This window comes from Anguilla anguilla, chromosome 8, assembly GCF_013347855.1.
Source record: "Anguilla anguilla isolate fAngAng1 chromosome 8, fAngAng1.pri, whole genome shotgun sequence".
Lineage (NCBI taxonomy): Eukaryota > Metazoa > Chordata > Actinopteri > Anguilliformes > Anguillidae > Anguilla > Anguilla anguilla.
In genome coordinates, this window is record NC_049208.1 from 25184388 (window position 1) to 25209649 (window position 25262).

The window sequence follows — 25262 nt, forward strand, 5'->3', positions numbered from 1 at the left end:
ACAGTAACACATTTTCTATGTATGAGACAGTGCAATGTAGTGCTACGTAGTGCTATGCTAAAATAATATTCTTATTACAAAGCAGAGGTAGATAAATACCTCTATTCCACTTGCAGAATGTATACTGCTTCCTGCATATGTATAGGATGGCTCTCTGATGTGTACTGTATCAAAATACAAGGTTGCACACAAAAACCATACTATCAACTTGCATCTATCAACTTCATTTCAACCCTGCCACTCTTAATCTCCTCTTTATTTCTGTCTTCTCCAGTTTTATACCCACAATCCTTTTCTGTTTAAATCCCATAATACTATACCCAAAACCTTTCTCAAATTCTAATTTATTAATTCAATGTGCTTTATTGGAATGCTTGCCATAATGATGTATGGCCATAGCAACTGATTGAGAATACAAACAATGAAGAATCACAATATGCATTAAACTCATGAAACCCATTACACCAGTGTACAAAATTACTGCAACTACTTTAATAATAATCAGCTTGCCCAGCAGAGAAATGCATTAATGTTCCCTCTCCATCCTGCCTGGCCATGTGTGTGCACTTGTGTGTGTGTGTGTGTGTGTGTGAGTGGGAGTGGGACTCTGGGTGTGTGAGTGGGAGTGGGACTCTGGGTGTGTGTGTGCGCGTGTGTGTGTGAGTGGGACTCTGGGTGTGTGTGTGAGTGGGACTCTGGGTGTGTGTGTGTGTGTGTGTGTGTGTGTGTGTGAGTGGGACTCTGGGTGTGTGGGTGTGTGTGTGTGTGAGTGGGACTCTGGGTGTGTGTGTGTGTGTGTGGGACTCTGGGTGTGTGTGTGTGTGTGTGTGTGTGTGTGTGTGTGTGAGTGGGACTCTGGGTGTGTGTGTGTGTGTGACTCTGGGTGTGTGTGTATGTGTGTGTGTGTGTGTGAGTGGGACTCTGGGTGTGTGTGTGTGTGTGAGTGGGACTCTGGGTGTGTGTGTGTGTGTGTGTGTGAGTGGGACTCTGGGTGTGTGTGTGTGTGTGTGAGTGGGAGTGGGACTCTGGGTGTGTGAGTGGGAGTGGGACTCTGGGTGTGTGTGTGTGTGTGTGTGTGTGTGAGTGGGACTCTGGGTGTGTGTGTGTGTGTGTGTGTGAGTGGGACTCTGGGTGTGTGTGTGTGTGTGTGGGACTCTGGGTGTGTGTGTGTGTGTGTGTGTGAGTGGGACTCTGGGTGTGTGTGTGTGTGTGTGAGTGGGACTCTGGGTGTGTGTGTGTGTGTGTGTGAGTGGGACTCTGACTCTGTGGAGCTGGCCATGTGACAATAAGCTGTGCACTTCACATTAGCGGGTTCCATTCAGCCGCAGTCTTTCTGTTCCAGAGTGATGAAGTGTTGAGTGTCAGCGGCTGATGGCACAGAGCTTATAGGGTACAGATGAAGAGGTCAGCCCTGGACATGGCGAAATGTCCAAATCCTCAGGCAGGACTCCTGGAGGGGGTTTGAATGTGAATCTCTGTAGCAAGCTGGTGAAGAAGAGGAAAAGCTCCATCTTGGCCAGGGTCTCCCCAACGCATATTCTCCGCCCTGTGGGGAGAGAAACAGTGAGAAGGGACTGTTGACCCTTGGGAAATTGTAGCGTGAGGTTATTCGTTTGAAATGCACGTCTCTGTGGCAAAGGAGCACTGACCGGCCGAGAAGGGCATGAAAGCATCTTTCTTAACAAAGCGGCCCTCTGCGTCCAGGAAGTGTCCGGGGTTGAACTGGTGTGGAGTCTGCCACTGCGTCTTATCATACAGCACGGAGGTGAGTAATGGAATGACCGGGGTGCCCTGGATAGGAAAAGATTTGGAATGTTAGCTTGTACTGCCATGGCAACACAGCACTGACCTCCTCCTCCTCCTCTGTGGCCCATGGAGAGTAGTCACATGATTCCAGGATCAAAGTCATGTCCACTCCTCCTGCCGTTTTAACCCTCCAATGTCCCTGGTATGCAATTGCTCAGTGTGCTTTCAGATAATTAAGTTGGCTCGTCTGTATGGAGTCAACTAAATATAATATGTTTTGATTTAAATGTAAATGAAGAAAAAAGCCTAGTAGTGCAGGTTGAAATCCTACATTCATCATCTATACCCACTTATCCTGAGCAGAGTTGTGGGGGGTGCTGGAGCCTATCCCAGTGTGCATTGGGCGAGAGGCAGGATTACACCCTGGACAGGCCGCCAATCTATCGCAGGGCACACACACCATTCACTCACACACTCATACCTGTGGGCAATTTAGAGTCTCCAATTAGCCTACCTGCATGTCTTTGTACTGTGGGAGGAAACCAAAGTAACCAGAGGAAACCCACACGGACACGTAGAGAACATGCAAACTCCAGACAGAAAGGCCCCAAGCCGAGATTTGAACCCACAACCTTCTTGCTGTGAGGACGACAGCCACTGTATACACAACTTTCTTTCCTTCTGTTTTATCCTTCCTTGCTGTCTTTCCCTGCGTCCTTTCCTAATATGGAAGGCCAAATGGGTAAAAAAATAGGTGAAATTGACGTCTGGAATCGGGAATTAACATCAATTTCACATATTTTTGACCCATTTAGTTTTCCATACTAGAAAAGAAGGCAAGAAAAGGAAGCAAGGAAGGATAAAATAAGCGATTGGAATGAGCCCTAGGTGTCAAAGAATGTAAGGGTGAGCATAATACAGTATATGCTCTGGTGCTTTTGTTAAAATCCTTGCAAGGTAGCCATTGCTTCTTTATATGGATCTATTGTTGTTCTTATTGCTTTTTTCATGTGTGCCATCTAATAGCATAAAAATGCCATTTGGTCCTTAAAAAGGTAGAGGGTATCATAGACCTTCTCAAGATGGTGATGGGGAGGAACTGACAAAATGAAACAAAATGGACGCAAAAGGGAAATAGATAAAGGTAATCTAAAATGGTGCCCAGGGGGATCTAAAATGGCTGATAATGGTGCAGGTGAGAAACTCCATTGCTAATTGACTGACCACTTTGTGAAAATACAGGGTGCACTAGGGTCCATAGAGGGCACAGAAAAAAGCCTTTGCAGTAACCTACTGTATCTATTTCTGCACGGACTGACATTTGGACTTCATTTCTTTTAAAAAAGCAAGGATCTTCCAGCAAATCCCACCAAGGATAATGTGTTGGGTGAGCAAGAAAATGGTTTTTGCAATGCACTGCTGTGCTTCACAGTTGGGTTAGTTTTGTTCTTTGTTTTTTTTTTGTTACTTTTGGACATTGGAAGTTCTGTTTTCTTGAGGTGAATTTATGGACTTAATGAGTAGCTTTTAGGGAGACATTTTGACATTCTTAGAAAATGTGGTTGGGATGTTGGATTGAGTTGAATTGTTTGTTGAAGAGGAATTAATAAATTACTGGACATTTAAGGAGGTGTGATGATTTGTTGTGTCTTTTGGATGAATGTAATTTCCTAAGAACATTATAACTGGCTCTGACTGATTCATGAGGTTGTTATAATTGCTGCACATCTACCAACCCTTTAATGATTTACCCTGTTAAGTTAGTCCACTTTGCCACAATATCACTATCAAATACATTTGATAACATTGAACAAAAGCTTATGTATCTGGTCTGGTTTCAGCTATGCACTCGAGTAATGCAAACATAATAGAAAACCACTACAGCATCAGACTTTGTTCAGTTTTATCCAATACAACAAGCTTCAAATAGCTAAGCCATTTCTGGAAGGCAGAGGCAACCACACTTGGTGAAAACGTAGAGGCCATTTTGAATGATTTGCCCCTGGGTGCAGTGCAGAGCACAGTTCTGAGCTGACCTTTGGGATGTGGTAGCCCCTGAAGGTGGTGTCCGTTCTCGTCTCGTGGAGCAGGTTATTTGGAACTGCATTCCCGAAGCGCTGAGTCTCGTGCACCACCGCGTCTGTGTATGGCATGCGCTTGCGGTCATCGATCCGCGGGGGGCGCTCTCTGCCAATCACGTTCTCTATCTCAGCCTGTACCTTCTCTGTTAGGGAGAAGGAGAGAGGGAGGTCACGAACCATTAAAAGATCATATCACGGCAACCTCTGCAGTATTATTTTATTTAGTTTTGAGTGGTGTTTGTTTTTCTTGATGAGCGTGCTCACCCAGGTGTGAACATTGTGTTGTTTCATCTGTAGGTTAACACAGGCTAAAGGTGTGGTTTATGGTGTTATATACCGTGCTATATAGCAGCGGGTCACAAAGTTTTTTGTGACCCACCTGCAGCTTTTGATAGTTTCTTGTGACCCACCCATAAAACAATTTTACCCACATAATTTTAAAATGCTATCATTATCACTATTACAGTAAACACAGGATCAAATTGAAGCACTAAGGGTAAAATAAACTTTGTGCATTTTCACTCATCCACTTCAACTTTCAAATGACAACATGTTGACTACTTTCGATTGTTGCCACTGCAGAGAAGCTAGTCTCATGAAGTGCGGAGTGACAAAAAGGTTGGGGATTTTGTCATGACGTGCTAGGTTTATACATCTTTTTTGAAAGAGTTGAAAGAGCGAGGAGTTCGAAAAACTTTGTTACAGGCTAATATCGTGCTTTCAAGTGTGTATCGACACTATCTTGGGCTTTTGTATTTAAACAAAATGTAAGTAAGCATCATATACTACTTTCTCCGGATTACTTGCCAAAGTAAATTGTAAATCGAACAAAGCGAACAACTAAAGAAAATACGGTAAGAGCGCATCATGGCTTCCATTCCCTGCACAGTTTATTGCATGTTTAGTCTTAGCTCTGCTGCCAATTTTACGAGTAATGGTACTTGTGCTAAGTGTCAGCTTAATTTAGAATTGGCACAGAAAATAACTGAGTTAGAGACGCGCATCCGGACTTTATATCAGATTCAGGAGAGTGAGACTTTCTTAGACTCCCTTTCACCCGAGCCGGGTGCTATAGTTGCCGGCCCAGGGCCGCCGAGCACCACCCAACTCGCGTTTCCAACCGATATTCCCCACTCAGTAACACACCTACTGAGAAAGCCCTGATCATAGGGGATAAGGCTTTCTTCTCTCAGAACAACCTGCTTGACCCCCCCCAGTCTGGCTTCAGGCCTGGCCACTCGACCGAGACTGCACTCCTCTCGGTCAGTGAGTCACTCCATGCCGCACGAGCAGCCTCCCTCTCCTCTGTTCTGATTCTTCTAGACCTCTCCGCTGCATTTGACACTGTGGAGCACTCTATCCTCCTGTCCTCCCTGGCAGCAACAGGGATCTGCGGCACAGTCCTTGACTGGATTGAGTCTTACCTCTCTGACTGATCCTTCCAGGTTGCCTGGGCGGGTAAGGTATCACCACCCTGTCCCCTCGCCACCGGAGTTCCCCAGGGCTCAGTCCTCGGTCCCCTTCTCTTCTCCTTATACACCAGATCCCTTGGCCCTGTAATATCTGCCCATGGCTTGTCCTATCACTCCTATGCCGACGACACGCAACTCTTTCTCTCCTTCTCCCCATCGGACACACAGGTCCCTGCCCGCATCTCCGCTTGCCTGAGGGACATCCAGAGCTGGATGGACAATCACCACCTGAAGCTCAACCCGGGAAAGACGGAGCTAATCTTTATTCCTGCTCTATCCTCTCCCCTCCTCGACTTTTCCATTTCCCTAGGGGACACCTTAGTGACATCATCACCCTGTGCCAAGAATCTCAGAGTGGTGATGGACAACAGGCTGTCCCTCTCCAAAACATCGCAGCAGTAAGCTGGGCATGCAGATTTTTCCTGTATAACTTCCGGAGAAGCCGCCCCTTTCTCACCACCTACTCAACCCAGCTCCTGGTCCAAGCAATGGTTCTATCCCGCCTGGACTACTGCAACTCTCTTCTGGCTGGACTACCGGCATCTGCCACTAGACCCCTGCAACTCATTCAGAATGCTGCGGCTCATCTGGTCTTCAACCTCCCCAGACACTCCCACGTCACTCCCCTGCTCACTACCCTCCACTGGCTGCCTGTTATAGCTCGCGTTTAATATTAAGGCATCCAATCCTCCTGTATCAGAGCCTAGACATTACTACAGCCGATCAGTAAACCCTGAGGTTATTCCAAAGTTTATAAATATGCTTCCGGAGTCATTCCTCTCCACAGAATAAAAGGCTGATGAAAATGCTGATGAAACTGCACTGGACCAATTGACTAACCAGCTAACCCTTACCCTCAGGAACGCTCTTGATGTTGTTGCCCCCCTTAAAAGAAGATACCCTAGTCGGAAAAAGCACACTCCATGGTACAACGATACCACCTGGGCCCTGAAGCAGTCTACTAGAAAATTAGAGCGAAAATGGCAGTCAACAAAGCTAGAAGTATTTCATCTTACATGGAAAAACAGCTTTCTTCAATATAAGCAAGCTCTTGCTTCTGCTAGATCTGCCTTTTTCTCAAAACGAATTGAACAAAACAGACAACCCAAAATTTCTATTTAGTACTGTGATAAATTAACTAAAAAACAATCATCAGAGTTTTCAACTTATCCCTCCAATCTTAGCAGCATTGACTTCATTAACTTTTTCGATCAGAAAATTGAGGCTATTAGAGACCAGATTTCCAAACTGTCTCCATCATGCACTATTCCTGTTCATGTTAATAAACAGCCCCGCACCTGGTTACAACAGGAAGATTTACAGACAGCGGTACTAAACAGTTTTACGCCCATTAGCATGGTCGAGTTATCCAAATTAGTTATGTCCTCAAAACCGACGGCCTGTCTACTCGATCCTATTCCTTCAAATCGGATTAAAGAACTATTTCCGGTACTAGGCCAGCATATAGCCTACTAAAAATCATTAACACATCCCTAGTCACAGGATACGAACTTGAGTCACTAAAAGTGGCAGTTATTAAGCCATTATTGAAGAAACCAAACCTAGAACCTGATAAATTGGAAAATTATAGACCTATTTCAAACCTTCCATTTCTATCAAAATTATTGGAGAAAACTGTTGCTAAGCAACTAAATGCATACCTGAGCTCTAACGGTATCCTTGAAGTATTCCAATCAGGGTTTAGACCCCACCACAGCACAGAAACCACACTTATCAAGGTTACAAATGATTTACTACTGTCAGTCGACCGTAACTCTGTGTCGGTTCTTGTACTCCTCGACCTGAGTGCAGCTTTTGACACAATTGATCATGGAATTCTACTGGACAGACTCCAGGCCTGTGTTGGACTTCATGGACAGGCACTCGCATGGTTTGGATCATACCTATGTGACAGGAAACAATTGTCAAATTAAAAGAAGAAGAGTCCAGCTCCTCAATAATGAAATACGGTATTCCACAAGGATCAGTACTAGGACCAGTACTGTTCTCGCTATGTATGCTACCACTTGGCAATATTATCCAGGCACATGGCGTAGAGTTCCACTGTTATGCGGACGATACTCAGATTTATATTTCAATGAAACCTGGCGAAGCACTGCCGCTTTCACGGTTAGAGGCCTGTATTGTAGATATCAAGGTTTGGATGCTTTCAAATTTTCTGCTCCTAAATTCAGATAAGACTGAAATGTTGGTTTTAGGTCCCAAAATATTAAGGGAGAAATTGTCTACTCTCACCTTAAACTGTGATGGTTGTTTGGCTGAACCTAATATGGTCGTTAAAGACCTTGGTGTCACCATTGATCCTGATCTATCTTTCGACACCCATATAAAAAACATCCAGAATTGCCTTCTTTCAGCTACGCAACATAGGTAAAATTAGACATTTCCTGTCAGTTGGGGATGCTGAAAAATTGATCCATGCATTTGTTACGTCTAGGTCACATTACTGTAACGCCCTGCTTTCTGGCTGCCCTAATAACTCGTTAAAGAGTCTCCAGCTTGTGCAGAATGCAGCTGCTTGTATCTTGACCAGAACTAAGAAGTATGAGCACATTACACCAGTACTAGCGTCGCTTCACTGGCTACCCATTAAGCATAGGATAGATTTCAAGGTTTTGCTCCTGACTTTTAAAGCTCTGCATGAACATGCACCTGTGTACATATCTAACCCGCTCCTACTTTATAAGCCCACAAGGTCACTCCGATCCCAAGACGCAGGCTACTTGGTAGTCGCAAGAATTTCCAAAAACCTAAAAGGTGGTAGGGCTTTCTTCTACAGGGCCCCACTACTGTGGAACCAGCTTCCAAAATTTATAAAGGAGTCAGACTCAGTCTCAATATTTAAATCGATTAAAAACGCACCTCTATGCTCAAGCTTATAATCAGTTGTAGTCTGGAGACAGGGTGCGAGAAGCCTGTAGTCATAGAGCTTTGTAGGTGGCAATCCTTTCCTTACTGTCACTTGTCAATCAGCTGTGACCCGATTTTACATCGGCTGGCTCTTGATTGGCAGGTATGGTTGTCTACCCCTCATGACTGCATGGGCTCTCCATCCCTGCCCTAGTAGCTATGCAGCCATATACTACTCCTGGCGGGGTCCCCCCAATACATACTACTGCCACTTTACCCACTGTCTGCTATATTGTAAATTCCCTAATTGCCGTTTCTACCCTCCTCCCTACGCTGCCGGCGGGGCTCTTGCCCCAACCCTCAAGAGTACTTAGAGAGTCATCTGGTCTCCCCCACCTCTGCGGTCCAGCCCCTCTTTCGTCATTGCCTCCACCCTGCCCACATCTGTTGCCACCTGCTGTTCCCCATCACCACCACCCGGCCCCACCCATCATCTGAGCCACATCATAAACCTTATAAAACTGACTGACATGTTGATCACCAGTCGGCACCCTGAGCAGACCAGAGGAGGATGGGTTTCCCCCTTGAGCCTGGTTCCTTCCAAGGTTTCTTCCCATCTGCCACAGGGAGTTTTTCCTTGCCACTGTTGCCTTAGGCTTGCTCCTGTGGGGGTTTAGGCTAGGGTTGTCTGTAAAGCGTATTGTGACAACTGCTGTAAAATACGCTATACAAATAAAATTTGATTGATTTGATGATTGTTTAGGACCTAATTACCAGCTTGTTTAATACCTCAGACCATAACCTGCTCAGCCCATTTGATTATTTGCTGTGGTAGATGCCTCATTACATTTCTGTTGCCATACATTCTACCCTTACTTTACATCGGGCCAGCCAGAGGAGGATAGGCTCCCCCCTTGGAGCTGGGTTCCTTCTGTTTTTCTCCCCACTGGGGAGTTGTTACCTCAATAGCTTGTTTTTGGGGGTTCAGGCCTAGTGTCTGCCCAATTTTACTTCTGTCTCTCTGCAAAGCTTCTCTGTCACAGTTCTCTGTAAAAAGATCAATACCAAATAAATTGAATTGAATTTGTCTGATTCCCCACAGCTGAATTGAGTTGCACCCAAAGCACAAATCGAGATCTGTTGCCAGCAATCCACATCACCCTTGGTAAGTTGAACTGGCTGAAAGCATCTGCTTAAAGTGTAAAATGTAAAAATGTGCCCTGCTATTGTAGAAATCCACAAAGTTCTCAAGGATAAACCCTGGGACCTAGCCCAAAGTTGCAGTGGTGAGTCTGGTATGGACACACCACTGGGCCATCACAGCAATTGTAAACAGTTTTTATTTTTTTTTTTAGCTGGCGTCATACTGGGTGGGCAGTTTGTGGTCAGGACGCACCCTGAATATGGGGGTACTTCATCATGAACAGGAGACCCCAGCGGAGGGTGGTGGATGTTGTCTCTGTTCCTGCAGCGAACAGGTTCGCTACAGTCAGCATCATGTTCTCCTCCTCAAAAAAAGTGTGGGGGTTCTTGTGCTCCTGTAAGGACAGGGAAGGCAAGACCGGTTGCTGGTTTTTATTCCAGCCTCAGATTTTATTATATAATTATATAATTAGTTCAATTATTTGCTGAATTAGGGATGTAGGTAGGCACATAATGGTGAGCCGATGTCTATGGTGACCCGCATTGTCTAAATAAAAACTTGCTTATATTATGTGCTTCAATGCAGTTAAATGCATATGGCTGAATGAGTAATTGGACTCAATTAAGGCAGAATTAATTGGTTGGAATGAAAACCTGCATACACATGGTCCTCCATGGCAATGAGTTTGAGACCACAAAGATGCTCTGTTCTGAATTTGTTATGTGCACGATATGTTAAATCTACTGTGCTGAACTGTCTCTCAGGCTTCAATCAGACCTCATTTTGCTTGACGATGAAGCGGTCGATGAAGCTCCTCACGTCGTTGCTGTCATGTTCTTCTTTGCGCTGCTTGTACACTTTTCTGAAGTAAGATATGGCCTCTATTGTGTTCTTCCTGAACTTTCTGATATCACCTATCCGGAATATTGGTACAGGGAATGCATTATATATCTGTAAGTAGAGAGACACAGATACAGAGACTGTATTCAGCAAGGTATGATCAGTCAAATCAATTGGAGCAAATGATTCAAGTTGTAACCACAATGAATAATGACCCTGGGCCCATATTTATAAAGCATCTTTGATTAGGAGTGCTGTTCTCTGATCAGGTTTCCCCAACCATTTTCTAAGCACATCCACCATAAGCTAAATGGCAGAACTGATCTGAGATCAGTACTCCTTCTGTGATCATTTAGGTGCTGGCAAACATTTCCAAGCTTATGTAAAGTGATGATGAGAACACCCTCTTTCGTTTCAGACACCAAGATCATTTTCCAGCTAGCACGTAATGCAGTATTTCTAAAATGTGGCAAAAACAATCATACAATTCGGTAAAAATGATAGCATGCTATATAGTAAATTCAAATCTTATAACGTCACAGCTCGACACTGGCATTTATTCTCTGAAGCGTTCCTGCCCTGGTGGTGTGACAATCCTGGTGAAGGTAGATTATATAAGTTGCTCTGGATAAGAGTGTATGCTAAATGCCTGTAATGTAATGTGATTTAATGGTCACAGGTTCTTTTTCAGTTTTGGATACTTGGGTTTGTTTTTTTGTCGGTGCAGTAGGCCAGGGGTGAGGGATCTGACATTAAACACATACCTGTGACATAGGGCTGACTTGCAGTCGGACGTTCTCACTGACCATCTGCTGCAGACGAAGGAACTGCGGGTCGTCATACTGAAAACGATTACCGAACACCAGCACGCAGATAATGTTGGAAACGGCAGAGTTCATGGGTGTAGTGACGTTGAAAGGCTTGCCTTTTTAGGAGAAGAAGAGAACGTAACATAGATGACCCCAGAAGTTTGTAACATTTGTATTATTGGTTGCTGCAACCTACTGCTCATTCAATGACAATATTTAGATCGATTTCATATTTGTAATGATCTGGTATGTTAGCGTAGTGACATCTACGGACATCAACCTAAGTGACGTTTCTGCTTTTCCAACCTGGATGTGACTGTAAATCGCAGGTATATGTTTAAGGACTTTATTTCATACTGACTCCAAGTCAACCAGCCAATACCATAATGTAATTCAGCTAGATCTTTCAAGATTTAGATAAACTACAACATTTAAATAATTGCCGTTTTACAAAGAATAAATACATAAATTGGCACATACTCCTGGTATCAAATTTGTTTTGAAACAAGGACACAAAAATTAAGTGAGATCGCCTTTGGATTGGATTTCTTATGGATTGGTATTTTTTATATTAGGGTATAAAAAGTACAGGCAAGAGGACATCCCAGAGAAACGCATTTCTTTCCAACGTGGTCCTCAGTGGAAGCAGAACAAGAGGACAACAATACACAGAACACAATATTAACAGAAGAAAAAAAAAGGTTAGCATAAGTTTGTATCCAGGAGTGCACGCATATTTATACCAATTCCTAGCCTACTGCCTAAGAGGGCATATTCAATTTCCTCCAGAGACAGACTCACTACTAAAATTGTTTTTGAATGATGTCACCTTAATAGTCAAGGGAAGGCCATTCCATACAGTCACAGGGTTCCCATGTAACCGAATGAACTCCGTTTGACTTTCAAAGCCTATTTTGTGACAGAACTAGTGCAAGTAGCCGCTGAGCTTAGGCCCTGTGGGTGAACCATCATGCTCAACCACAATTCAGCTGATGTTTTACCAGAGAATTTGAGTTATTGAATTCACTTGTCCTGTCCATGCTGACAAAAAGCTGATTGTGCTTTGCAACTAGAGATACAATTATGACCTTATTTTATTAACCCTGCTTTTTTGGTCTTTTTGGCTTCTAACGGTCAAAGGTCAAGTGTAAAATAAATAAATAAAGCCTCACTGATGGTCAAGAAAAACAAATATGCCATTGTGTCAGCATGAAAACCCAGAAGATATGCTTATTGTTATTTGTCATTAACACCTGGGAATAATATAGTTTAATATATTTTTGTAGAATAGTATTTCAAATTATTGTGCCGTAGCTTACCAAATGAAACATTTATTTCTATTTCTGTTTCTATTTTTATTTATATACCGAATATAACAATTATTTAGCTACATTAGCTTTTTTGTAAGTTCTCTTGCACCTGAACATAAACCAGGCATTACTTTTCCTGCAAGGTTTGCCCTGGTGTAAATACTTTTATTCTGGTTCGAGGAGGGTTTACCCTGGTGTAAAGACTTTTATTCTGGTTCGAGAAGGGTTCACCCTGGTGTAAAGACTTTTATTCTGGTTCGGGGAGGGTTTACCCTCGTGTAAAGACTTTTATTCTGGTTCGGGGAGGGTTTACCCTCGTGTAAAGACTTTTATTCTGGTTCGGGGAGGGTTTACCCTGGTGTTGTGTAAACACTTCCAGCAGCAGCTGTGCCTCGTCTATGATGCGGTCCTCGATAGTGCTGCGGCCCATTCCAAAGTCCCGTAGAGTGGACAGTGTGAAGCGGCGCATGGTCTTCCATGACTCACCCACGCTAAATATGATGCCTGCCAATGCAAACAGTATAAGGAGGAGATCTGTGTGTGCTGTATCCCAGTGTCAGTGAATCTCACTCAGTGGCATGCTATCAATAGCTGTTTCTATTAGTATGAATTTATGTGATATTAAAATGTCAATTGTCACTTTTGCAAAACATGCCTTACAGAAGTAAGAATTTAAAAAATTGAAATAGGATTTTAACAAAATGCTTTAACCTTAGCTGGCAGTCTGGGAAAATACGCATGCGCATGAAGGCACGTTGAAATCAAAAAGAAATATAGGGGTGGGGGTGGATGGTGGGGAAACGTACCTGTACAACTTTGTTCAATAAAATAAATCAACCATTTTCATGTGAAAAACATTATGTATACATAGTGTGCACTTGCTCAGCATTGCCCTTCTAAGGTGTGTAGTCATTTGGAATCAAAGTGTACATTTGCGCAGTCTCACCCTTCCCCTTGAAATTGTGGATATTCACTGCATTCAAGCCCCTCTCCCCAAAGTCATCTGCCTGGGTCACCAGGGCCTCCTTCACAGCTTCATATCCAGTCAGAACAACGTACTTCTTCCTACCCATGTGGAAGGTGAACACTGACCCGTACTGCTCTGCTAGCTGGAAGTGTGGAGAGGGAGAGAAAAGAAGAAAGGGTAGAAGTTGGTGGAGAACAAGAATGGATGAGCGAGATTGAGGTTGGGAAGGAGCGAATGAGAAAGTGGGGGAACAAGGAGATTGCAGTTGAGAGAGAGAGAGTGAGAATTGCCATTATAATCAAGCAGGCAGCAGCAGGAAGAAGAGGGGAGGGGACACACATCACTGCACACTGGCCAGAGAGGGTTCCATCCTCTCATTTTAGCCTCTGTCCTTCAGTGAGGTCAAAACCATTCTCTGCTAAATTTCAGTTAAGTAACTCATGCAAACAACAGATGCCTTTGTATTTGTGATGTGAGTGATTTGGCATTTACTGAGCTTAAATAAAAGCACACATTAGAAATAAAACCAAATATTTTTGGGGTGGCAGGTATGGCAAGATAAAGGAACAGGACCAAGTTAGCGGAATGAATATAGAAAAATATGCTTAACACTGCTTTGGGATGTTCCTTGTTTATTTTCTGTGAAACATACTGGTGAAAGATTGTTGATAGAACAATTATGCAAAGTTACAATCTGGCTGAATTTAGGGATTGGATGAAAGAAACATATGGCATGACTTTTACATAAAACATACACTACATTTCCAAATGCATGTGGCCACCCCTTCTAATTAGTGATTTTGCCTATTTTAGCCACACCCATTGCTAACAGGTGCATAAAATCAAGCAAACAGCCATACAATCTCCATTTGAGAAACAGTCATAGAATGGGGCGCACTGAAGAGCTCAGTGACTTTTAACGTGACGCTGTCATAAGTCAATTCATCAGATTTCTGCCCAGCAAGTGCTGCCCCAGTCAACTGTAAGTGCTGTCATTGTTAAGTGGAAACATATAGAGTCAACAACAGCTCAGCCACAAATCGGCAAGCCACATAATGGGACCAGTGCGTGCTTAAGTGTGTAGCATGTAAAAATCATCTGTCCTCAGTTGCAACACTCACTACAGAGTTCCAGACAACCTCTGGAAACGTCAGCACAAGATCTGGTCGTAAAGAAGATCTTGAAATGGGTTTCTATGGCTAAGCAGCCATACAAAAGCCTAAGATTGCCATGCACAATGCCAAGCATCAGCTGGAGTGGTGTGAAGCACACCGCCATTGTACTCTGGAGCAGTGGAAACTCATTCTCTGGATTGATGAATTACTCTTCACTATATGCCATTCTGATGGACAAATCTGGGTTTAGCTGAATGTATAATACTAGCTGTACTGTCCTAAATAGTGCCAACTGTAAGGTTGATGGAGGAATCATGGTCTGGGGCTGTTTTTCATGGATTGGGCCAGGCCCCTTAGTTCCATCCACCCATCCATTATCTATACCCGCTTTTCCTGGGCAGGGTCGCGAGAGGTGCTAGAGCCTATTCCAGCATGTATTGGGCAAGAGGCAGGAATACTCCCTGGATTGCAGGGCGCACTCACCATTCACTCACCACTCCCTCACACACTCATACCTATGGGCAATTTAGAGTCTCCAATTTGCCTACCTGGATGTCTTTGGACTGTGGGAAGAAACCCACGTGGACATGGGGAGAACATGCAAACTCCACAAAAAAAGGCCAGGGAAATCAATGCTACAGCATATAATGACATTATAGAGAATTGTGCACTTCCACATTTCTGGCAACAGTTTGGGGAAGGCTCTTTTCTGTTTCAGCATGACAATGCCCCCGTGCACAAAGCAAGGTCCATAAACAAATCTTTTGCTGAGTTTGATGGGGAAGAACTTGACTGACCTGCACAGAGCCCTGACCTGTACCCCATAAAAAACCTTTGGGATGAATTGGAATGCCGACTGCAAGCCAGGCCTTATGCCCAACATCAGTGCCCAACCTCACTAATGCTGTTGTGACTGAATGGAAGCAAATCCCTGCAGCCATGTTCCAAAATCTACTGGAAAGCCTTCCCTGAGGAGAGGTAGTTGTTACAGCAGCAACGCTATATAATGACCATGGTTTTCGAATCAGGAATTCAACAAGTACTGTTAAAAAGGCCGTCCTGTTCCTTTAAGATGTGGGGATTGATTAGCTAATCACTGGCCGGAAGTGGGAGTGCCTCCTGAATCGCGCAAGAAGAAAATTAGAGGAAGAAAACGGGCGCTCCGGTACAGCATAGTCGGAACGCAAGTTCACAAGAACTTTTTTCTTAATCCTTATTGAGACCTGGATCCCGTCACCCCCAACTGTCTCTTCATGGGGCGGCGGGACGCGTCCCTACCTCAAGTTGTCTATGAGGGCCTTGAGATTTTGGGCCGACGAAGATGGCGACATAGCCAGATACCGGCTGACCACTTTTGGAAACACTTTATAACGCACTCTCGGGACTCCAGGCCCGCCAGAAATGGAGGACTGATACAGCAACTGACCTGCAGGTGGGGGACATGGTAATGATTATCGACAACCAGCTGCCCCGTGCCCTCTGGCCTGTAGGTAAGGTCACTCAAGTCTTCCCCGGAGCCGACAACCGGGTGCAGTCTGCTGAGGTGTTGGTGAAGGACAGGACATACACGCGGCCTGTGGCGAGGCTCATCAGTCTGCCTGCCCTTCCAGAAGAGGATTGATCATTGCCCGCTCGTCGGGACCCCATGGCCTTTTCAGATGATCGAATTCACCTCATGAATTCGGGGGTGGCTGTTAAAAAGGCCGTCCTGTTCCTTTAAGATGTGGGGACTGATTAGCCAATCACTGGCCGGAAGTGGGAGTGCCTCCTGAATCGCGCGAGAAGAAAATTAGAGGAGGAAAACGGGCGCTCCGGTACAGCATAGTCGGAACGCAAGTTCACAAGAACTTTTTGCTTAACGATTTAATACCACAGTTCTCTGTTCTGTTTGCTGAAATAAGCCTAGCTAGGTGTTTTGTGCGTTCATGAAACCGTAGGTTGCCTTCCGGGTTTCCGGACCGTTGCATTTACTGTTTAGAACTGTAACTAAGCATTGTGCCGTTGTAATCGGTTTGAGCCTGTTGACCGTGTGCATTGACTAATGCTAGATGGCGTTAAGATTATTAATAATGCTTAGGATTTTATATAGAAAATGGATCGCCTTTTTTGTGAGGTATTTATGTTTATGGATGCATAATGGAAGCAAAATTAGTACTGTTTATCGCTAGTGCCATTAAGTAAGGTACGTTAATCTGGGGAGTTGACCTACGTTTGGTCACCTGCGCATGCGCATTTAGCGCCCTTGTGCCTTGCACACGGAGGTGCATACTGTAGTCTCGTGTACCGTATGCGAATATCGCTTCTTAGGCAGAGAGGGATCTGGGGAGTGTATTTTATAGGTTATCTTAGAGATTGTAGGTTAAGTAGATTAATAGTGAATATACATGTTATGTTTAGGTAGATATTATTGGCAACATGTATATTGGAAAGGGTCTATTATGTATAGCTAGTTCTATATTTTATATTTTGTTTATATTTGTTGAGACCACACACACACACAGATACAAAGCTATTGCACCTTGATCAATGTCAGTAAAACCCTTCATTGCAACTACGGCCTGGTCATTGGAACCCCACCCATAAGCAAAGCCAGAGTTCTGACCGACTCTCCACAGTGATTTGAACCATCCAATCACCAGCACAGTACACTATTTTTCAAGTACATATGGGTGTAATGCTCAGGTGTCCACATACTTTTGGAAATGTAGTGGATGTCCTTAAAGGTGAACCACGGAACCATCCTTTTTGCTGCCGACGAATGTTTGAGTGAGGAAGAACCAGTGCGAGGGTGTTCCAAATTGAAACCGCTCAGAATCCCTACCCTTGACCATTCCCCTCGTTCGGGAAGGGCACCCTCACATAACATCATACGATACGTTACTGGAGGGCTCACTCCACTGAAGGAAAGAAGTGAAGGGAGCATTTTAATTTGGATTGGAACGCAGCCCAGGCCACCAGGGCCAGAGTTGTGCACCCCTGGCTTAGGGTGTTATTTGCTAAGTGTTACTAATTAGCTAACTCACATTTGTGATAAATAATCATTTAGCCTCTGGTAGCGTTGCTCACTGAATTGAAATTCAAACAAACTATTCAGACAAAGTTTTCTTTAGACAATGTCCAAACCTATATTTTTAGAATCTCTGTTGTATCTGTTTGCTGGATTCGAGTTCTGTCTGTAAAATATTAATGTATTCGTAGGTTACTTGTGTACCTGCACAACTGACCCATTCTGGACCAGTGTGCACCTGTTAAACATTATTACTTAGTGATATGTAGTATACCATCTACTTATTAACCTTCGTGTCTGATTTCTTTGGCTCAGATTAGTTAAGTCTCAAAGTTCCACCCAATAAAGGCAAACAACTTCCCTCCTGGTTCAGCTTCCCCAATGCTGATGCATCCCACAGAGATTTCCATTGCCCGAGAGGCACAGTCTTACCTCGCACATGGTTTTCTGAGGGAAGTTCATATTGAGAATGTTGAGGTTGCCAATGAGGGGCCAGGGTTTGGGTCCCGGGGGGAACTTGTAGCCGCTGGACTTAGTCGAAGATTTTAAAAGGAGGATGAAGAAGAGCACTGCGATGCAGACGAGGAAGAGGGAGATGGAGAAGGTGTCCGCCAGTAGGACTTTGATTATCGACATATCTGATTCTGTTTCTTTCACAGTCTCTCTTTAAATCAGGATCCCATGAAAATACTAGCCGAGTTGGTTTACTTCAGTTCAGCTCCTTGAAACCACCTTTTATGCACGTTCTCTCCTCCCCCTCCTTTTCCTCATTGGTTGGGACTCAGAATGGGGTGGGGACTAACGTTTATTTTGGAATTAATGCTGTAAGGTAGAGGTGACAAGGGCTGGGTGGGAAGTGGTTGCAGAAGGTGAAGATGATGACTGCCAGAATTTAATAAACTAGAAGACATCGTATGATATACTGATCTTATTGCATGCACTCCGGCATATCAGCAACACTGACATTAAATTGAGTGGCAAAGATGTTGAAATCCAGTTCTTTTACCTTCACATCCTGAAATCTTTCACTAAATTTCTCTAACAAATGAGCACATTCCTTCGCATATTCCGGCAATTAAACATTTTACATTACATTACAGGCATTTGGCAGACGCTCTTATCCAGAGCGACGTTCAACAAAGTGTTGCTTGTAACCTTACAGCTCTCAATTATAACGATGACATGTTTGAGCGATTGCGATTTAATTGTAGGCTATTTGACATTATCCGTAGACCAGGCTTTTTAGTGAGTCTCATTTGAGTAGGGTCCAGGAAGTTGCCTGCTTCCACCACGCAGCGTATGTGGTGCGCAAATGTTTTTCTCCCCTTTGTGGCTGTTGGTATTGCACTCATTGGCTGAAGTAGCCTATGTGAGCAGGCGTGTCAAACAAGGTTGCTGCTTACAATAAATACGCTATTTTTGTGAAATCACATATTTACACCTGTTATTTCTCTTTTTTGGCTGTGTACGATAATTGTATTTAAAATCCGATAATTTTAAGCCTCCGGTACGATAGTTTAATATTTCCCACCTGGCAATGCTGTTGGCGCCTAATTAGCTAATAACACCAGGTAGTCTCGCTGCGCTGGCAATAAAAGTATAGGCTATGTCATTTTAAAAAGGAACAACAAAAATGGATAAATTTGTCGTCGGAATACCAAAACCACCACCTGTTCAACCTGCTAACCTAACTACCGACGATGAACACCGCACGGAGGATCGACTTGCTAACGCAAGTATGCATTGACGTCACTTTCCCACCGGAACACGCCCCCTCAGTCGGGACTGAGTGGCAAAACATGCCGCGACATGGCTGTCTTTAGTATAGGAAACCGCAAAACCAGGAGTAAAACAAACGATTATCTGCTTAAATTAAAGGCAGCTGGACTCGACAGTGATTCTTACAACTTACCAAAGAACCAGTGGTCCGTGGACATTCAACAAGAAATCGGAGCTATCTTTTTACAGACTGCCGAAAGCTAGAGAAAAGAGAAGCAAATGCATCACTGCTATTCGCAGCAACAACTCGAATCCAAGCACTGAAACGTGGATTTGCGGTTGTTATTTTGTGTCAGTTATGTTGGATTTTTGGGTGCATGCCCTCATGTGCATACCCTCTATACATTTCTCACAGAAAAGGTAGTGGCGGCTTTTTTTTTTTGGTTAATTACAGTGGTGAAGTGACAGGAATTAAGTGGTACTGTGCTGTTAGCCTTATTGATCGCAGTACAAGGTTAATGTGAATTAGCTAGCACAATCGGACAGCATCCATAAAAATGTACTTTGAATGGTACTTGCTCAATCGAACGGTGAATGTGAAAAACATTCGATTATAGTCAGCGGCACCAAAACTTTCTGTCTTTAAAACAAGCACCCCCAGTTATGTTTTAAAGTTTGCGCCTGTGCCCCTAGTTTCTATGTTGTAGAAGTCTTTCACAATACATGGGCATCACACAGCAGTGTGACATCCCAGGGAGGGAGATGCGGCAGTTGGGAAACACCGTGCGCGGTTGCGGGAGGGAGGGAGAGAGAGAGCAACACAAAATCAAATAAACGGGTTCCGAGCTAAAAACAATAAACTAAAACAACAAACAAAAATAATAAAGACTAAAGATAGTAAAATGGAGCGACAACTTTTCAGCTCGCCGCTCACATGAAAAGCAAAAGGTCATTTCTGTGCTTAGCAGACAGATTCACCTGAGATTACTTTCATAGCTCACGTATTAACCATGAAAAAGCTGGGTCTCTCACTGAAATAAAGTAATATTTCAGGCTAAATACAAACAGGATAACAGAATGGCACAATACAGTATTTAAGCTTTAACATTTAGTCCAGTTGAAACCCTTAAATAATGCGTTCGCTCCAAATGTTTTCTGCTCCCGAAACTGGCCAATATTATTCGGATTTAAATCTTGTCTTCCCACCTCTTTGATGCCATTGGCTCATAAGCTAGGTTTATCAATTAGACACACACACACACCTCAGTAAAGAAATACAGGCAGGCTGTGCTATTTTTTTTCCACAAAACCCCCACTAGATGATAAACAACAGGTGTTTTTACCCAGGTGTGAACTTGTCGCTGCCTACTCCATTTGACAATAGAATAACCGGTGCTTTGATACAAATTTTCCAATGAAGCTCTATTGAAACTAATTTTGCATATATAATCAGACAAAATCCATTCACTGCAATTGAGATGTAGTAGATAAAGCCTTGAGGGTGGGAATAAATAATTGTGGATGCTGTAGTTATAGAAATTATTAGAAAGGCATTGAAATCTACAGAGATTACATTATATTTATTTGGCAGACGCTTTTATCCAAAGCAAAGTACAGGTGCATGCCGAAGGTCATTGGAACAACTACAAAACACAGGTCCGATAAGGTACAATGCTCACTATGTAACAGTTATTCATAGCCATGAACACATTAAATCCAGTTCACACGGTAAGCATGTGCTAGGTCAGAAAGTTAGGGTAAGTCAAACTAGGAGGCATGATGAGCTACAACATCAAGATAACAATACAAGAGCAATATAAGTGCTATATGGAGGTACAAGTGTAAGATGAAAGTGCTACAGGAACAAATTAAAAGGATACAAGTGATAAGAATTAGGATACAAGTTTTAGAGTGCCCTACAGAATAGTGATAGTTAGTCCGGGTACAGTCTGAAGAGATGTGTGTTCAGACCACGGCAGATGACTGAGTGGTTCGTAGAGGAACAGGGAGTTTGTTCCACCACTGGGGAGCTAGGGTGGAGAAGCTCCATGGTAGGCACGAGCGAGAACCATTCACCCGGATGGCGGGGAGTGCGAGTCGCCCTGCTGCAGCAGAACGGAGGAGTCGAGCTGGCATGTAGGAGTGAATCATGTCCTGTAAGCAGGCGAGGGCTGTCCTGTGAGCTGCAGTGTAGGCGAGTGTCGGGACTTTGAACCTGATCCTGGCAGCGACTGGTAGCCAGTGGAGTGACCAAAGCAGGGGAGTGAAATGTGAGAACATAGGAAGGTTGAAGACAAGTTGAGCAGTAGCATTCTGAATCATCTGTAGTGGCTGCATGACGCAGGCTGGCAGGCTTGAAAGGGGGGAGTAGCAGTAAACATGACGCGAGATCACCATAGCCTGGACAATTCGCTGGGTGGAGTACGTGGTCAGGTATGGTCAAATCCTCCTGATGTTGTACAGGAGGGTTCTGTAGGACTCTGATATTGCCTTGATGTGCTCCTTGAGGTCCAGCTGGTCATCCAGGACCACCCCCAGGCTCATTTTGAGTTGTGTATCATCAGCATAGCAGTGATAAGAGAAGCCGTGTGAATTCATGACTGAACCAAGATTTGGTGTTAATGGAGAACAGCAGAGGCCCCAGTACAGATCCCATCCAGGTGACCTGGTAGGAACGATCTGCAAGATTGGAAGCAAACCAAGAAAGCACAGTCTCATAAATGCCCATCTCAGCCAAAGTGGAGATGAGTAACTTGTGGATGACCATATTGTATGCTGCAGACTGAGCTTTTCTCAGTGTTCCTGTAATATGTCTTGATGCATTTTCCCTTAACCTATATAAGAATGCCGCTATAATTTAGAAATACAATTGTTGAAATTGATTCAGTTGTCCTTTATTTCAAGAAAATTGTTTTGTAATATATGGTTTCATAATCTTTATGAAATTAGGTTGCTTCTGGTGCAGAAATCAATGCTGTAATGCCACAGGCCATCAGTGTAGCGGTAGTACGTAGTAAAAAACACAGCATTTCTAGAGGTAAAGCATTACAGACACAGATTTTTGGCTAATGACACACCCAGCACTAGCTCATGTGGCTCTAAAATATCTGACCTGACCCCCAACGCATGTTTCAAGCAACTTTTCAGTATAACAAGGAATGCTGTGTCTTCCCATTGCTCTAAACTGCTCCCAGCTCATGTGCAGGAGCTTGTCTTCATAAAATACAACTTGGGGAAATTTGAGTAAAGCATAATATCTGAAGATGTATTTTTCTTTAATGTAGCCTACATAAGCTTATGCATATCAAACTTACAGGTAAAGTGGGACTTCAACAAAGAGGAAAGAAAAAGTATTAACAAACAAAAATCAACAAAACATTTAGCCTTACATACTGTAGTCTTATGTCATTAGGGGTTCTTTGCATACAGTACTTCATAATGTATTTTTTCAGTTTATAATTGACTTCAGTGTCCCTCAGGTAGGGGTGGTGGTGGGGTTCATGCAGGTCATACTATGCACTTCAGAGTAAGGATGCGTATCTATGTTCTGATTTATAAAAACATTTTACCATTGTTTGAAACTTGATTTGACTTTACCTCAGTGTTTCAAAAGCCTGTTATGGGTATTTAACCTATATGTAATTGTTTGTTAAATACAGCTTTAAAAAGCAAATTACCTGTTGTTATTTGATTATTATTGATTTCATTGTAAAGTGAACAATTGTCTGCAGTGAACAATTTTCCGCAGTGACAGTGTAGTAAGTGTCTCTGGACCTGTCACATTGCCACCAGTGGGGGCGCTATCCCAGGTGCTGAGCAGTTTGGTAGCACTCATGAGGCTTTGGACAGTGCGATATCTTGAATGATTGATTGCAAAAAAATGGGGGGAAATTTAAGCAGCAGGAGTGCCCAGGCATTCTTGCATGACCTATGGCATGACAGTGCTTTCTAACACACGCTGTTTTTGATAATGTACCTTAAGGGATTTTATTTCAGACAAAATGTGCCAGTGGGGTGGGTTGTTGAGGATTGAAAAGTTCTCTCTAAAAGCCTATAATATTTTCTTAGATCTTGTGTGACAGTTCTTACAGTAAGTTATACATCTAAACAGGCCTTGAACACTCATATATGCCTAAACATTTATAATATGTTTTGAAAAGAAGAGTCAGCTGCTTCACTTTATTTGTCTTGTTCTCTTATTGGCTGAAAGGGTGTTGCAACGCTAACATGGTGCTCTTTTACCTTGTTTCAGCTAGGACAAGGTAAAAGTGCACCAATGTAAGATTGCACCAAGGACGTTGTTCTGTTACAGCAAGCATAATGTTAGGCCATCCTGCAGGTGAAAGTAATGGAAAAAAAACTGCTTATTCCAGATTCCAAGATTCATAATTTATTGGCCGTTAGAAAATGTTATCATCAAACCAATATACTTGGATACAGCTGAACTATAATTTCCGAGCCAAAATAGAGCCGTTTCACTGAGTTGGCACAAAACTACACTGCAAATGTATAACTACATTGTATAAAGGTTGTGCTAGATTTTTGGTTGGGTGCAATCCAACACACTGAAGTAACATTTTAAATATTGTCTCTTTCTCAGCAAACCATACCCAAAGCACAACTTCCCAGTTATGTTGTGAATAGTATATGCTAGAGTATATGGAGAGCTATGGCGCATACATGGGCATGGTGTGTGTTTGTGTGACTGTAGGGATGTTAGGTATACCTGTTATGCCTTGAGTTTGTCGAACCATGGTCTGTCACTTGACTGGGTCCCTTTAGAGTGCTGTCCAATTATCTGGTGTGATGGGGACTTTACCTGTGCTAACCCATGATGGGGGAATAATGTGACATTTGATGGAGGAAATGCTTGTCCTAAGTTACAGCTGTAAAATCTTGAGACTGGACGAGTACTGTTCTAGGTCCCGCCTTGTTGTGCTCTGTGGGTTCTGATTCCATAGAACCAGGAGAACTCGTCATGATCCCTCCTGCCTGACCATTCACCTCTGTTCTTGCAGAACGGTTTCTGCCGCCACAACCAGTTGGAGATGACCGCACGCATGCGGAGCTACACCGTGACTTCTGGCGATGCGAATGCCCTGAAGGTGGTGCTGTTCAAGCAGGGTCCTGTGGCGGTCAGCATCGATGCTGGGCATCGCTCTTTCGTCTTCTACAACAACGGCGTGTACTTTGAGCCCGCTTGCGGTGAGTCCCGCCCAAAAACGTTACTGAGCTGAGCGACACAACGTTGCGCTCACACACACCTTTTAGAATCACACACACACACCTTTTACAGTCACACACACCCCCCACAATGTGTGTCCATATCCTTTCAGAATGACCAAGTCCAATTTATTTTATTCATTTCCCAAATCTTGAAGTCTTTGATTTTTGCAGTGCTTCATCCAGTGACGGCCCTGTTCTCTGGTTCCCTAGGCAACAAGACTGAGGACCTTGACCATGCAGTGCTGGCAGTGGGGTACGGTGCCCTTAATGGGGAGCCTTACTGGCTGGTGAAGAACTCCTGGTCTACTTACTGGGGAAATGATGGCTATGTGCTAATGTCCATGAAGGGCAACAACTGTGGCGTGGCCACCGACGCCACTTATGTCACACTGGCCTGAGCTGAGCGCCCTCTGCTGCTTGCTGGGACAACTGCAGGAAAGCTTTCTGTTGTGTGGGTTTCTGTTTTATTTGGGGAGCGGTGGGTGTCGGTACAACCCAAAAAGTTATTGATTGTGTTGAGTTTTGCCAGAGGGGGTGGGGTTATACGGAGCATTCTGCCTGGGGTTGTTTGCTGGCCACTGTCCTCACAGTGCCTCACATGACCACTTGCTAAAGCACTTTTAAATTCAGCACTGGCCTGTGTTTGAATAAAGATGGTACTTTTTCTAGTAAAATCCTTCTCACACGGTTTTCTTCATTTGCTTCATTGACTTTTCAACATTAATCTAGCTAACTTTTATGTAAAAGGTGACGCGCTGCCTAGGTTGGTACATTCCATTTTAAATAGGTTGTACTTTTGACTCCGATACAGAAATGTAGAGCAGTTTTCTGTTTGCATGCCATGTTTACCTGTGCTCAATATCAACACTGGCTCTTATTTCTGCTGGGGTATTTCATGGAAGTCCATCTGGTCCCAAAAAATTTCAGCTATCAGTGATATGAAGTTCCATTTTTA

The 25262-nt window shown here is 43.7% G+C and overlaps 2 protein-coding genes across 5 annotated transcripts; one reads left to right on the forward strand and one right to left on the reverse strand.

The window, feature by feature from the left end:
- Positions 1–1224: 1224 nt before the first annotated feature.
- Positions 1225–18080, reverse strand: LOC118233252 (cytochrome P450 2K1-like). Its single transcript, XM_035428745.1, has 9 exons — positions 17795–18080; positions 13220–13382; positions 12628–12777; positions 10919–11079; positions 10092–10265; positions 9567–9708; positions 3783–3970; positions 1650–1791; positions 1225–1546 (listed from the first exon to the last, which is right to left on the reverse strand). Exons 1-9 carry the CDS (start codon positions 17996–17998, stop codon positions 1362–1364), a joined length of 1509 nt encoding a protein of 502 aa, XP_035284636.1. The 5' UTR covers positions 17999–18080; the 3' UTR covers positions 1225–1361.
- LOC118233256 (digestive cysteine proteinase 1-like) lies at positions 2889–24981 on the forward strand. 4 transcript variants are annotated; one of them, XM_035428755.1, is made up of 3 exons: positions 2889–2941; positions 24100–24286; positions 24518–24981. In XM_035428755.1, exons 1-3 carry the CDS (start codon positions 2933–2935, stop codon positions 24703–24705), a joined length of 384 nt encoding a protein of 127 aa, XP_035284646.1. In that variant the 5' UTR covers positions 2889–2932; the 3' UTR covers positions 24706–24981. The 4 variants fall into 4 exon arrangements, with proteins under 4 accessions (XP_035284646.1, XP_035284645.1, XP_035284644.1 ...); XM_035428754.1 differs by lacking the exon at positions 2889–2941 and adding an exon at positions 3090–3133; XM_035428753.1 differs by lacking the exon at positions 2889–2941 and adding an exon at positions 19048–19098.
- Positions 24982–25262: the final 281 nt, after the last annotated feature.